This window comes from Zingiber officinale, chromosome 9B (assembly GCF_018446385.1).
Source record: "Zingiber officinale cultivar Zhangliang chromosome 9B, Zo_v1.1, whole genome shotgun sequence".
In the NCBI taxonomy this organism is placed as follows: Eukaryota; Viridiplantae; Streptophyta; class Magnoliopsida; order Zingiberales; family Zingiberaceae; genus Zingiber; species Zingiber officinale.
Genome location: NC_056003.1, coordinates 37463522 through 37478642, shown reverse-complemented (window position 1 = coordinate 37478642; position 15121 = coordinate 37463522). Strand labels below are relative to the sequence as shown.

General features: G+C 49.2%; 1 protein-coding gene across 1 annotated transcript; it reads left to right on the top strand.

Moving 5' to 3' along the window:
- Positions 1–208: 208 nt before the first annotated feature.
- On the top strand, positions 209–13660 carry LOC122022538. The gene is made up of 2 exons (XM_042580565.1): positions 209–752; positions 13297–13660. The coding sequence occupies exons 1-2, from the start codon at positions 450–452 to the stop codon at positions 13417–13419; spliced, it is 426 nt and encodes a 141-aa protein (XP_042436499.1). The 5' UTR covers positions 209–449; the 3' UTR covers positions 13420–13660.
- The last annotated feature ends 1461 nt before the right edge of the window (positions 13661–15121 follow it).

The window sequence follows — 15121 nt, the reverse complement described above, 5'->3', positions numbered from 1 at the left end:
TCTGTCCCTACCCATCTAGCACTCTAATCTCTGCCCCTGTCTCTGACGCCTACTCCTCGACCAAATACCCAAAACACCCTCCCCTATCACCGTCGTACCATGCCATGTTAATGGCATAGTCGAAATTAAAGGGAAATGTGAAGGGCAGTTAAGAGAAAGCAGCAGTGCTGGATGAGAGAGGGCCCTTCGGCCTCGCTGCGTGCCTCAGTCGAGGGACCGCGGCGGTCGCAAGTCGATCGTCGCTCAGATGCGCTCTCCTTTTGAGCCAAAAGTCGCTCCGCACTCTCTCTCTCTCATCTCCTTCCTTATTTTGCCTCGCAGTGCAGGCAGCAGCGCAGCGAAGCGAAGCTGGATCGAGTGGTGATGCGCACGGCGCTGTCATTTTGAGCCGGAGGAGAGAGGAATGGGGGAGCTAGGTTACTGCTGAGGGATATTTTTATGCGAGGGCGATGGAGAGGCGCGGGGGGCCGGCGATGGCGCCGCTGAGCGCGGCGACGGTAGTGAGAGGGGAGGAGAGGTGGCGGCATTTTGACAACTCGGTGAACGCCGTCTCGTTTGGGTTCGTGGCCACCGCCGTTCTCATCTCCATGTTCCTCGTCATGGCCATCTTCGAGCGCTTTCTGCGCCCGAGGTCGCCGCTCGCGGAAAACGGCAGGGGAGGCGGCGGCGGCGATGCCTACTTTGGGAGGCGGATGGGGTCGTCGCTGGATCCGGAGGTGCATGCCAGCAAGATGGAGTACTCGTCCTCCAAGGTATTTACCGAACGCTACTCTCTTTGTTTTCTTCCTGTCCAAAAGCTGTCATGAAGCTTAATCTCTGCTTCGCAATATCTTCTTGTCCTTTCATGATTTGTTTCCCTCTCATCAACAGTAATTTAAAACAACAAAACTAAGGCAAAATGTTCTTCCACTACTTCTAAATTCTACTTTTAACATGTAATTGCTGAACAGTCGACACCATCATTTAAGATCCTTATGTTGGCTTCTTGCATTTATTCTCTCTTCTTTTGGTCCGATGACTCTGGAAAATGATTGAAAGGAGATATGTTTATCGTCCTATCCTTGATTCTCAACATATAGCTGACAATTATTATGTACAACAATAAATCCATTAAGGAAGATCCTTACTTGTTTGAAGGACAACATGGATACTACATTCTGTGCTGCTTTTCATATCAGATGCAATTAAGAGAGGGGTTTTCACTAGTCAAGGACAAGACAGTGAACGCCATTTTGTCATTTCCAAACAAAGAGGAAAGCATCTTTAGAAAATGAAATGACCTCCAGTAGGGTCCAAAGTTCACTAACAAATAATGTTGGAAGTCTCCATCCTAAACTAATCATTCCATGGCTGAGGCATATGCATGGTTCGATACAACATGGTCCTACTAAAATCTATACATCAATTTTATGATTGCTATATTTATTATTTAACTTATGGAGAAATATTTATTTTATACATTGGTGATACATATCGGAGTCTGTCAACACAGGTCAAGGAATGGGGATATTATGTAGGGAATTTGTAGTGGGAAGATAATTCCTACCACTTTGTTACTCCCCATGTTTTCTGCTGAGTGAATCTTGCCTACTATGATTGTACCTAGTTCTGTTTCTTTTAGTTTTGTTGCCTAATGCATTATGTCATATCTTCCTAAGGTACTGTTTGTTATGATCTGATATTGGAACGATGACGGTGATCTTTGGAGGTGATAGGATAACTCCATTTTGTTGTCCCTTTTACCACATGTGTTGGTGGCCCTAAATGCCACTCTCAAAAGAGTAATTCAATCACTTCAAATACATATTTATAAACTAAAACATCATTCTGAATATCATTGCAATTGCTACCCTTTAAATTGAAAGTTAAGTGTGCTAGCCAACTTCCAATTTGGTTGAATTTATCAGCCAATTATTGATGCTTGATAAGAAGTCTAATACAGCGAAGGTGTTTATTTCCATTTTTGGACAGTAATATTGTCGTAGATTAAGTTCAGGCCTTAAGATTAGATATATTGTTATTAATATTATTGCTGCTTACACTTGTTATAATAGAAGTGCTAATAAACACTATCCAATGTTTTGGGGATTGGATCAGAGAAGTCTAATTGATAAGCCTACAAAGGCGGGCACATCCAAAATATTGTGTTACATGACAATTCAATGAAGACAATTTAGTTCATCAGCACAGGAAAAATATTTGTTGAATAGGGAGGTAAAACACAAGCATAGCCTACATTGCTTAAGTTTTTTTATGGTATGTGATCCTGTCCGAATGCTGAATCAACGGACACTAGGCACGTGACGCTCTCCGGGTCGCCGATGTAGATCTTCGACTGGTTGCACGAACCTCCGGCGAACTTGCACAGAAGTCGGGCCGGGAAGGGGTTCCCGGCGGCGACCCTTCGACGCTCAATTCAGGCAAGCAGATGAAAAAAGTGGCTCTCGAGATGTTAGAACGCGTACCTCTGGCGAAGAATGAGGGCCTTTATATAGGGTAGCGGAGAAGCGAGTGCACACATATCGAGGTGTACACGCGTCCGTGGCCCATACCCCAGTAAGGGCTTGTCAGTGAGCTTACCTGACCCATACTGCTACAGTCCAAGCATGTCCTCGATGGGACAGCGGAACCCCATGTCGCGTGATTTGGAATATGACCATATCACGAAGCATGCCAGCTGTCAGAAGATGTCCCTTGTCTTTTTCCCCGAACTCCTGCCGCGCGTCCGACCGGCCCACGTCCGCCTTCCGTCCGACTGGTCATGTATGATGGTACACTTAGGAATTATCGGTAATGTGTTTTGTGGCGACTGTTAGCAGTATGCTTCATGTCTTCGGCCGAGCGTGCTGCCCGCTCGGCCCTACGATCTTGCCCAATGAGCGCCGGAACCCCGACTTCCGTAGGGGTGCCTTTTGCCCTCGGCTAAACACCGGGCGGCCGCCCGGTCGGTCAGCCCCATTTCTCCGGTCGGCCCAGCTGGTCCGACCTTCTTTGATGGACTGCCCGACTCTTTGACTTCCACGTGGCGTTGACCCCTTACACCGAGGGTCCCCTGTTCTTATCGCCGGATCACTTGCCTCCCCTTCAAGTCTAGTCGAAGGAGGCGATTAGTCCGACTGACTGGACTACGAGTCTGGCCGGGCTGCTAGTATTATCCGATCGGCCTACCGCAGAGATGGCCTTGAGTGAATCACCAGTGCCCCTTATCGGATCTCCTCGTAATCTGCGCCAATCTTCGACATTAAGGCTGAGCATGCGTTCATTAAATGCTTCGAATGGTCGAATGCCACGTGGCGCAACGCCATCATCGTACGGCGGCGGTGGCATGGTGATTTGATGTGATCGAAGTGATTCGAAATGGACGGCCCGATGCACGCTTTGATTCCCGTGACCTGGATCCGACGGTGGAGACCGCCCGGCCTCCACCCTATAAATCCCTCGTTTCCTTCTCTCTCGCATTTGCCTTTGCGATTTCGACCTCTGCCCCCAGCGCTTTGGAGCTCCGGCGATTCCGCTTCTGCTTTCCGACGACTTCCAGCGCCTTCTTTCCGTTCCTTCTCATCGTAAGGTCATCTTTCCTTGTTTCCGGTGCTTTCCTTATATTCCTTTTCCATATTTTCATCCTCGGGATATCTTTTCGTTCGCTGTCTTCCTCCTTTTGCCTTTTTGCCTTTTCGATTCCTTCCGATCGGACCATGGCTAGTTCTTCTCATCCGGAAGACCAGTCCCTTGGGCCATGGTACACCACCATGCAGTCACGCTTCGACCGGCGCGATTTTAATATCCTGACTGATAATTTTGATATTCCCAACGATTTTGAACTTCTTTTAGCCGGTCCTTCCGCTCGGCCGCACAGGCCGCCGCGCGGAGCCTTCTGTGTCTTCCGCGATCAATTTATCGTCGGTCTGCAGTTCCCTGTACATCCTTTCTTCGTAGATGTATGTAATTTTTTTGGTGTGCCGCTCGGCAGTCTAGTACCAAACACCTTTCGTCTCCTCTGCTGTGTTGTTGTTTTGTTCAAGATTCACAACATCCTCCTCCGACCGGAGGTCTTCTTTTATTTCTACTACCCCAAGCAAGCCGAGCCGGGCACCTTCATGTTCCAAGCTCGACCCGGCTTAGTTTTCTTCAACAAGCTACCTACTTCTAATAAACATTGGAAGGATTATTTTTTCTACATCCGTATGCCCGATCGGGCCAACTTCCCGACCCAGTGGCAAGTCAGCCTACCTCCCACTCCCGAGCTGAAGAAGTTCAAGACCCGACCGGATTACCTCCATGCTGCAAATATGCTAGCCGGTCTGCGCCTGGACATCAATAAGCTCCTTCACGAGGGAGTGATGTACATCTTCGGCCTGAGTCCCATACGGACTCCTCTTCCGACCGGCTTCGGTAAGAATTTTACTTTGGCCTTTGTTTTGATTGCTAACTGATTTCTTTTCTTTCCTTTACAGCAGACATCGTCATGGATTCGGTGATGGCCGGCGTTTTGAAGAGAAAGGCGGCAGCTCTCGAAGCCGCGGCGGCCAAGGAAATGGAAGCGCTGGGCATCCAGCCGGTCGGATCTCATGAAGGAGAGAGCGGGACTCAAGCTGAGTCGGCCGCTCAAGCTTCTCAGCAAGACGTGGCCAGCGGAGCCATCCCCCCCGGAGAACCAACTGTCCTTGAGGAAGGTTCCGCTCGGGAGGAGGAGCAGCCCCTACAAAAGCGGCGCCGAGTGGAGACTCCCCTGCGGTCGGCTACCTCCGCGGTCCAACCATCCGACCATTTCATCTGACCGGACGCCTTCCGACTGGGACGAGCCAGCTGCTCCAGTTGAGGCTACTCCGCTCAGCACTCTTCCGCCTGCTCGTCACTCAGTCCAACGCTCAACCATTCATTCGCAGTTTTCTGCGCCGGCTTCTGATCCTTTTCCGACTGCCGGTCGGACGACCCCCGGCCACGGCCGTACTATACGAGTCTCTCTTCACCTCCCGACTGAAGAACTGCTGCCTGAGGCCAACCGCCCGACCGCGCCTGAGCACACCATCACTTTAAAGGGGCCCCTAGCCGAGATGTGGGCCGACGCTCGGGAGCGCGTCGCGCTGATCCCCCTTCGCAACTTAGTTAACAGTCACATGCAGGAGGTCACGGGGGTAAGTTCGTTTTCTCTGAAGTTTTGCCTGCATTTTTCCGATCGGCTACTAACAATTTTCTTTTGCCAGCGATGGGTGGAGGAGATCGTCGTCTTCAATCGCCTAGCCATGGTGGACCAGGAGTTGAGACAACTGAAGGCGGCTAGCGGTCCGTCCGGCTCTCAAGGCCCCTCGTATGTTGAGCTGCAAAAGGAGCTGAAGAAAGCTCAAACTCTGTTGGGGCCGAGCAGAAGAAGACAGCCGATCAGGCCCACGCCCTGGCCGAGTCCGAGCGACAAGTCAAGTCGCTCGACACAAAAATAACCCTGGCTACCACTCGGAAAAATACAGCTATCTCCGATCTGGAGAAAAAAAACGTGGAGGCTCGGGGCCTGGAGCTGAAGATCAAGGAGTTGACAGAGCAGTTCGACCGGGAGAAGGCGGGCCGTGCGGCCGACGCAAGCAGGCATCAGGACTAGCTGAAGACTCTGCAGGAGTCCCTTGCCGCGTCTCAATTGGCCTTCAAAGAATACCAAGGGGCCGAGCCGAGTCGAGTCGCCGCTCTGAGACAGAATTACATCCGCTCGCCCGAATTCTCAGAGAAAGTCTGCCAGCGGATGTACACGGCCTTCGACCTGGCTATGACCGCCACCACCAAGTATCTGAAGTCGAAGGGGCATCTTCCCGAGTCCGCTGTTATCCCGGCCGCAGATCAAACGACTCTCCTCAACAACATCCCCTCGACGCTTTATGAATATCTAGAGTAGGAATCCCCATGTAACTTGGCCGTTCGGCCAAACAATGAATCTTTTTTGTATCCTTGCCACTCGGCACAACTTATTTTTGTTGTAGTTTCCTTTGTTTGCCCCGCGGTTGGCGTAAATAGATCATCTTTCTGTTCTTGCAACTTTGGATTTAGGCAAGAAATTTTTCTCGTCATCTTTGAAGTGTTCTTTAAAACTCCTCCGCTCGGCTTCGTACGTTAACATGAGCTCGAGCCGGTTGTTTTCAAAAGGCGCCTTTCGCCATGCGATTACACAGCCGCTCGGCGCGCGAGCATTATTCTCACGCGCTCCCATCTTTAATTCGAATCAGCCATCTTTTGCTTTGCTCCTTAAAGGGGTTTTTCATTCTATTTTTGCTAAGCGAGCCGATCGGCCGTATGTTGGCTTTAAAGAACAGGCTCTGTCGTCGATCGACTCTTACCGCCGGAATGTATCACTTGGATGGCTATCCGCTCGGACATTTATAGACGCCGGCTCGTCTCTCGATATTTAACGTCGGAGCTCGACGGCCTTCCGCTCGGAGGGTTTATAGACGCCGGCTCGTCTCTCGATATTTAACGTCGGAGCTCGACGGTCATCCGCTCGGAAGGTTTATAGACGCCGGCTCGTCTCTCGATATTTAACGTCGGAGCTCGACGGTCTTCCGCTCGGAGGGTTTATAGACACCGGCTCGTCTCTCGATATTTAACATCGGAGCTCGACGGTCTTCCGCTCGGATGTTTTATAGACGTCGGCTCGTCTCTCGATATTTAACGTCGGAGCTCGACGGTCTTCCGCTCGGACGTTTATTGACGCCGGCTCGTCTCTCGATATTTAACGTCGGAGCTCGACGGTTTTCCAAAGGCTAACTTTAGTACAGCCTCTCGGAAAACCCATTGGCCATCCTTTGAATTAGTTTTGCTTCCTGCATTACAAGGACATGGGCGACTAGAATATACACAAAAATGAATTACATCAGTGCACCTTTCACCCAGCTCGATAAGGTTGGAGATGATTTGCGCTCCAAGGTCGGTCCAGCTGTCGTCCGTCTTCATCCTCCAAATAGTAAGCGCCCGAGCAGAGCTTTTCGATGATTTTAAAGGGACCCGTCCACGGAGCTTCAAGCTTGCCGACGTCGCCGACCGGCTTGACTTTCTTCCAGACAAGATCGCCGACCTGGAATGATCTAGGGATTACGCGGCGGTTGTAGTTTTGCTTCATCCGCTGCCGGTACGCCATCAGCCGAACGGACGCTTTGGCTCGCTCTTCTTCAACCAAATCTAGTACCATGGTCCTCCGCTCGGCGTTGCCTTCATCATAATTCTGGATCCAAGCGGACTCGACGTTGACTTCAACAGGAATCACCGCTTCACCGCTGTACACCAGATGGAAAGGCGTGACACCTGTTCCTTCCTTTGGAGTCGTTTGGATGGCCCATAGGACGCCCGGTACTTCATCCACTCAGCTTCCTCCCAAATGGTCGAGCCGAGCGCGCAGAATGCGAAGAATTTCCCGATTGGCTACTTCGACTTGACCGTTGCTTTGGGGATAGGCTACGGAGGTGAAGTGCTGTTCAATGCCGAAGCTTTTGCACCAATCTTCGAGCAATTTTCCTGTGAACTGCCGCCTGTTGTCGGAAATAAGTCGACGAGGGATGCCGAACCGACAGATGATGTTCTGCCAAATAAATTTCTTGACCATCTGCTCGGTGATCTTGGCTAGGGGCTCGGCCTCCACCCACTTGGAAAAATAATCTACCGCCACTAGCAGAAATTTCTGTTGCCCGGTCGCCATAGGAAATGGACCTACGATATCCATTCCCCACTGATCGAACGGACATGAGACTGTGGATGTCTTCATTTCCTCTGCCGGTCGGTGGTAGAAGTTATGGTACTTCTGGCACGAAAGGCACGTCGACACGGTCTGAGTGGCGTCCTTTTGTAAAGTTGGCCAAAAGTATCCAGCTAGCAGGATCTTCTTAGCTAGTGATCGTCCGCCCGGATGTCCTCCGCACGATCCTTAATGTACTTCTTGGAGGATGTAAGCCGAATTCTCCGAGCTCACGCATTTCAACAGCGGGCGCGAGAAAGCCTTTTTGTAAAGCTGATCGCCTATGAGTGTGAACCGACCGGCTCTCCTCCTTAGCAGCTGGGCTTCATTCTCATTGGATGGTGTGGCGCCCGAGCGGAGGAACTCTATGATGGGTGTCCCCCAGTCGCTTTGAAACGTGAGGCCTTCCATCCGATCGACGTGCGCCACCAACAATACTTGTTCAATTGGCTGATGAATAGCGACAGGCGTTATTGAGCTCGCGAGTTTGGCTAACTCATCGGCCGCTTGATTTTCTGCTCTGGGTATCTTCTGGACAATAACTTCTCTAAAATTGGCTTTAAGTTTATCAAACGCTTCAGCGTAGAGCTTGAGCCGAGCGTTGTTAATTTCAAAAGTGCCAGAGAGCTGCTGCGTGACCAACTGCGAATTTGAATAAAGCGTTACCCGACCGGCGCCAACATGCCGAGCCGCCTGCAAGCCGGCTATGAGGGCCTCATACTCCGCTTCATTGTTTGTAGCTTTATAATCCAGCCGTACGGATAAGTGCATCTTCTCTTTTTGGGGAGACAGTAATAATACACCAATATCGCTCCCGAGCCGAGTGGACGATCCGTCTACAAATACCTTCCACACGGCTTCGGGCTCTGGCCTTTGTACCTCGGTGACGAAATCCGCCAAGGACTGCGCCTTTATCGCCGACCGGGGCTGGTATTGAATGTCGAACTCGCTCAACTCCGTTGTCCATTTGATGAGCCGTTCGGACGCTTCAGGATTCAGCAGCACTCTTCCCAATAGGCTATTCGTCCGGACGATGATAGTATGAGCCAAGAAATAAGGACGGAGGCGCCGAGCAGCTAGGACCAAAGCAAAAGCAAGTTTCTCGAGCCCGGTGTAGCGAGATTCAGGATCTTTTAAAATATGGCTCAGAAAATACACTGGCTCTTCTCCGCTCGGTCTTACTAATGCTGAGCCGACGGCTTGTTCAGTAGAAGACAAGTAGATGCAGAGCGTCTCACCCGCAACAGGCTTGGCCAGCACCGGGAGGGAGCTCAAATACGTCTTCAAGTCTTCAAACGCCCGATCGCATTCTTCGTCCCAGTGAAACTTGGTGGCTTTGCGCAAGATTTTGAAAAAAGGAAGGCTCCGGTCGGCGGTCTTGGAGATGAATCTGGACAGAGTAGTTATCCGACCGGTCAAGCGCTGCACTTCCCTTGTATTTCTTGGAGGCGGCATGTCCTGTAGAGCTTTCACCTTGCTGGGATTTGCTTCGATACCCCGCTCGGCCACTATGTACCCCAAGAAACGCCCTCCTTTTGCTCCGAACAGACACTTCTGGGGATTTAGCTTGACTCCATATTTGCACAGCGTTCGGAAAGTTTCCTCCATGTCTTTGGAGAGATCGGCCGCTTGGACGGATTTGATGAGAATGTCGTTCACATACACTTCCAGATTTCGCCCGATCTGCTCTCTGAATACTTTATTCATCAAGCGTTGATATGTGGCTCCCGCATTCTTCAATCCGAACGGCATCACATTATAGCAATAGGTGCCGTCGGCCGTGACGAAGCTGACTTTTTCTTGATCTTCACGGGCGGCATACATATTAATTCGCAGCCGGCCGTAGAGTCCACCAGCTGATCTATCCGGGGCAGAGGATAAAAGTCCTTCGGGCAAGCTTTGTTGAGATCCCGGAAATCTATACATACTCTCCATTTGTTGCCCGGCTTGGAGACTAATACTACGTTCGCCAGCCAGTTCGGGAACTGTACCTCGCGTATATGGCCTGCCTCCAGAAGCTTCTCAACTTCCGCCCGGATGATGGCATTCTTCTCAGTGCTGAAATATCTTTTTCTCTGATTCACTGGCCGAGCGTCCGGCCGGACGTGGAGCTCATGTTGCGCTACACTTGGTGAAATTCCGGGCAGCTCATGGGTCGACCAGATAAAGACATCATGGTTTCTTTGGAGGCATTTGATCACTTCCTCCTTCTGGTTGGCCTCCAGATCGGACGCAATAAAGGTAGTGGCCTCCGATCGGATTGGATGAATCTGCACTTCCTCCTTTTCTTCATAAATTAAAGAGGGTGGCTTATCAGTTATGGCGTTTACCTCGATCCGGGGTGCCTTCCGAGCGGAATTGGCTTCTGCTCGGATCATCTCGACGTAGCATCGCCGAGCCGCGAGTTGATCTCCCCGTACTTCACCCACTTTATCCTCCACGGGGAACTTGATCTTCTGATAGAAGGTGGAAACGGCTGCTCTGAACTCGCTGAGTGTCGGTCGTCCCAAAATGACGTTGTAGGACGTAGGAGAATCGACCACTACAAAGTTTGCTGTCCTCGTCCTCCTGAGCGGCTCTTCTCCCAACGAGATAGCCAGCCGAATTTGTCCGACCGGCTGAACTTCATTACCCGTGAACTCGTATAGGGGGGTTGTCATGGGTAGCAGCTCGGCTTGATCAATTTGCAGCTGATCGAACGCCTTCTTGAATATGATGTTGACTGAGCTCCCTGTGTCAACAAATACGCGGTGAATAGTGTAGTTGGCTATTACCGCTTTGATGAGCAGAGCGTCGTCATGGGGCACTTCAACTCCTTCAAAGTCCTCGGGTCCGAAACTGATTTCGGGTCCGCTCGCCCGTTCTTTGCTGCAGCCGACTGCATGGATTTGGAGCTGCCGGACACTCGCCTTTCTTGCTCGGTTGGAGTCTCCTCCGGTCGGCCCGCCAGCAATGATGTTGATTTCGCCTCGTGAAGTATTACTTCTATTCTCTTCTTCCCGAGCGGATGGTTGAGACCTTTCTCGTGACATTCGGCGATTCTCCTGCCTTGGAGAACGATGCCGATCGGGAGTCTGTTGCTGTCGCCTATCGGTTCGCGTCTGATCGGTTACATGTGCTCTCTGTCGCCTGTCGACTGAGGGAGACCGTCGGCCGCCATTCCGGGGCACGGCATGAGCCACGAAGGGAAGACTTCGACAATCCCTGGTGTTGTGCGTATCTGTCCAGTGGAAGGAGCAGAACATCGGGGTCCATTTCTTGTTTGGCTTGGGCCGGGCGACAGCTACCTCTTGCACGTGGGACCTGACATGGAGGAATCAGATTGCTTCGGCTCTCGGTCCTCTGGGCGGCTGATGAGCGGCGTGCTGTTTCCGCTCGGCAGGAGGAGCCCGCTCGGTTGGAGTTTCTTTTTTCCACGTTGATGTATTCGTTGGCCCGGTGTAGCATGTGATCATAATCTCGGGGCGTCTTTCGAATGAGCGATCGGAAGAAATCCCCATCCACTAGGCCTTGTGTGAAGGCATTCATCATGGTCTCCGAGGTGGCCGCTGGGATGTCCATGGCCACTTTGTTGAACCGCTGGATGTAAGCTCGGAGCGATTCACGGACTTCTTGTTTGATGGCGAACAAGCTCACGCTCGTTTTCTGGTAGCGCCGACTGCTTGCAAAATGATGGAGGAAGGCCGTTCGGAAGTCCTTGAAGCTTGTGATGGATCCGTCCGGCAGCCTCCGAAACCACCGTTGAGCCTATCCCGAGAGAGTGGTAAGAAAAACTCGGCATTTTACTCCATCTGTGTATTGATGGAGCGTAGCTGTGTTATCAAACTTACCCAGATGATCATCTGGGTCGGTTGTCCCATTATATTCGTCGATCGTCGGAGGAAAATTGGCGATTGATCCTCTCGGGCGATGCGTCCGCTCGGGGGGCTTTTCCTTTTCTGTCATCTCGTCTAGGCATTTCGTCCGAAGAAGATCCCCGATCTCTATGAGCTGCTGTGGCTTCGGGTGTGCGGAATAAGGCTCGATGAAATGCGACGGTGGTCGGCGGTGCTTCCTCTCGACCACCAGACGCTGACGTTGCTTGCTGCTCCGGCCGCTCGTCTGTGGCTTTCTGTTTTTGCTCCACAAGCTTGGCGGCCCTTATCTCGATCAGAGCGTCGAGTTCCTCCGTCGAAAGCGTCACCGTGTGTTGTCGTCCAGCCTCGTCCATTGTTTCCGTTCGGATGCAGGAGCGTTCCCACAGATGGCGCCAAATTGATCCTGTCTGAATGCTGAATCAACGGACGCTAGGCACGTGGCGCTCTCCGGGTCGCCGATGTAGATCTTCGACTGGTTGCACGAACCTCCGGCGAACCTGCACAGAAGTCGGGCCGGGAAGGGGTTCCCGGCGGCGACCCTCCGACGCTCAAGTCAGGCAAGCAGATGAAAAAAGTGGCTCTCGAGATGTTAGAACGCGTACCTCTGGCGAAGAATGAGGGCCTTTATATAGGGTAGCGGAGAAGCGAGTGCACACATATCGAGGTGTACACGCGTCCGTGGCCCATATCCCAGTAAGGGCTTGTCAGTGAGCTTACCTGACCAATACTGCTACAGTCCAAGCATGTCCTCGATGGGACAGCAGAACCCCACGTCATGTGATTTGGAATATGACCATATCACGAAGCATGCCAGCTGTCAGAAGATGTCCCTTGTCTTTTTCCCCGAACTCCTGCCGCGCGTCCGACCGGCCCACGTCCGCCTTCCGTCCGACCGGTCATGTATGATGGTACACTTAGGAAATTATCGGTAATGTGTTTTGTGGCGACTGTTAGCAGTATGCTTCATGTCTTCGGCCGAGCGTGCTGCCCGCTCGGCCCTACGATCTTGCCCAATGAGCGCCGGAACCCCGACTTCCGTAGGGGTGCCTTTTGCCCTCGGCTAAACACCGGGCGGCCGCCCGGTCGGTCAGCCCCATTTCTCCGGTCGGCCCAGCTGGTCCGACCTTCTTTGATGGACCGTCCGGTTCTTTGACTTCCACGTGACGTTGACCCCTTACCTCGAGGATCCCTGTTCTTATCGCCGGATCAGTATGCATTTTACTTTTGTCGGTATGACATTATTCATGTTTTCATCGTGTCCATTAATTGAGTTGGAAATGATCCTTAAGTATAGAAATTCTCTATAGAATAGCTATCACTATATACCGGTAATAATGCCCTATTGCTCACTTCACAAGTGGATTCCTTTATTGTTTTTGAAGCAGTTTGTTTTTCCTTGTGTTGCCTCCGAGTCACATGAGTGGCGTGTGATTTTCAGTTATGGTCTTACATTTTTCTACCTTAATATTTCACTGGCTAATTGTCAATTCTTAACACCATAAAACTTGCCAAGCAGAAACAAAAAAAAAGAAGACATTATGATCTTGGAAATTCATCTTTTGCTCATCAATGTTAAAAAAACAGTGAATGCATCTAATGTTTGTTAGTTCACAAATTGCAAATTGTTGTATGAAACTCTATATAGAACGCATTTACTTGGAAATTTTCACATTGTAGGAACTGAGATGTCGGCATGTAACTTTTATATGTGAAACTTCTCCATGTTTTCAGATTTCAATGTATTCCAAGGAGGTATCTGTGTTGATGCCTGGCTATAGCACACCGACTTTCATCGCGTATCCTGCTCCCACTCCTGCTCTTGCTCCCTGGCCGCCTTCTCATGAGCATTGCTAGCTCACCGAAAACCAGAGACCGCCGAGGCCCCAGAATCCAGCGAACATGAGTTCCACTTAGCAAATCTGAACTCTCTCGTGTCTGGGAGCCATCTTGATTATTTGGTAATGTCACACATTGTGTATAGTTCTCTTTATGGACTTCGAAGAAGCATGCTGCTGCCCCTGTTGCTCTCACGGCAGCAGAGAGGTAGCTTTCTCAAGTATTGACTTGAATCTTTTAGAGATGCCTTTAATTCTAAGCTTTGGTCTAGCTTGATATCTAACAGATACAACGTAGCACGTGAACTATGGCAGGCTCATGCATAGGGGTGTAAATAGGCTAAGCTGCTCGCGATCTATACAGGTTTATGTTCAAAAAAAAGTTTGTTTGAGCTCGTTCGATTAAGTTAGCGAGCCGAGCTCGAGCATGATTTCGAGTTTGAAAACATTATATAGCCGAGTTGAAGTTTAACAGTATTTGATTCATGAGTTCATGAATATGTTCATTTAGAGGTCGTGAACCTATTTGATAATTGACTTGTGAATATATTCATTAAGAGATTCGATTATCTTATGATATAGATATAATATTAAATATCACATAAATAATAAATATAATAATATATTATTAATTATTATAATTAAATGATTTTAAATTAAGTTTGTTTAATTTTTAAATGAGTTTTTTTTAGTCGAACTTAGTTGAACTCGAGATATTTAATTAGCCAAGCTCGAGCTTAAGAATTAAAGTTCGAATCAAACTCGAGTCAAGTTCAAATTTAGAGATAACAAATTGAGTCTGAACCCAAGCTTTTTACTGTGTGGCTTAGTTTGACTCATTTATAGCTCTACTCATGCGGGTATAATTTTTGGTGGTAAAAGGTGAATACGTTTGCTTTCAGCGTTTTCGTCAATTCGTCCTAGGGCCAATAGGCTGTAAACAAGCCAAGCTGAGTCGAGTTTTGGGGTATTCAAGCTTGTTTGATAAGGTAATCAAACCGAGTTGAACTTAAAATGAACTAAGCTTTTGAAATGAGTAGTACCACTCAACTTTATCATCATGTCGGACTAAGTCCACCTGCAGGGTTTAACATGACAATCCTTATGAGCTCCTCTTGAGGACATTATCAACCTAGTATCTCTAGGACACAGTTTCCTTCTATAATCAACAACACACACTATAAGTGATACCATTTCCCAACTTATCGGGCTTATTGATTCATCGAACTAAATCTCACTTATTGATAAATTAAAGAAATAAATATCAAATATATGTGCTTGTTATTATATTAGGATTAAAAGCACACACTTCCATAATAATCGAGGTCTTTGTTCCTTTATAAAGTCAGTATAAAAGAAACGACCTCAAATGGTCCTATTCAATACACTCTGAGTGTACTAGTGTAATTATACAGTCAAGATAAACTGATACCTAATTACACTACGACCTTCTAATGGTTTGTTCCTTTCCATTTTAGTCGTGAGCTACTGTTTATAATTTATAAGGTACTGATAACATCATTTTCTGCATGTGGCACCACATACTATGTTATCTACAGTATAAATTAATTGAACAACTACAACTAAATGTAGACAATTTGACCAAATGTGATTCTTTATTTATAATGAATGTTTACAAAGCTTAGGCTTTCAGTATACACTCCAACAATCTCCCACTTATACTAAAAGACTAAGCTGTCATATCTGCTGCCATACATCTG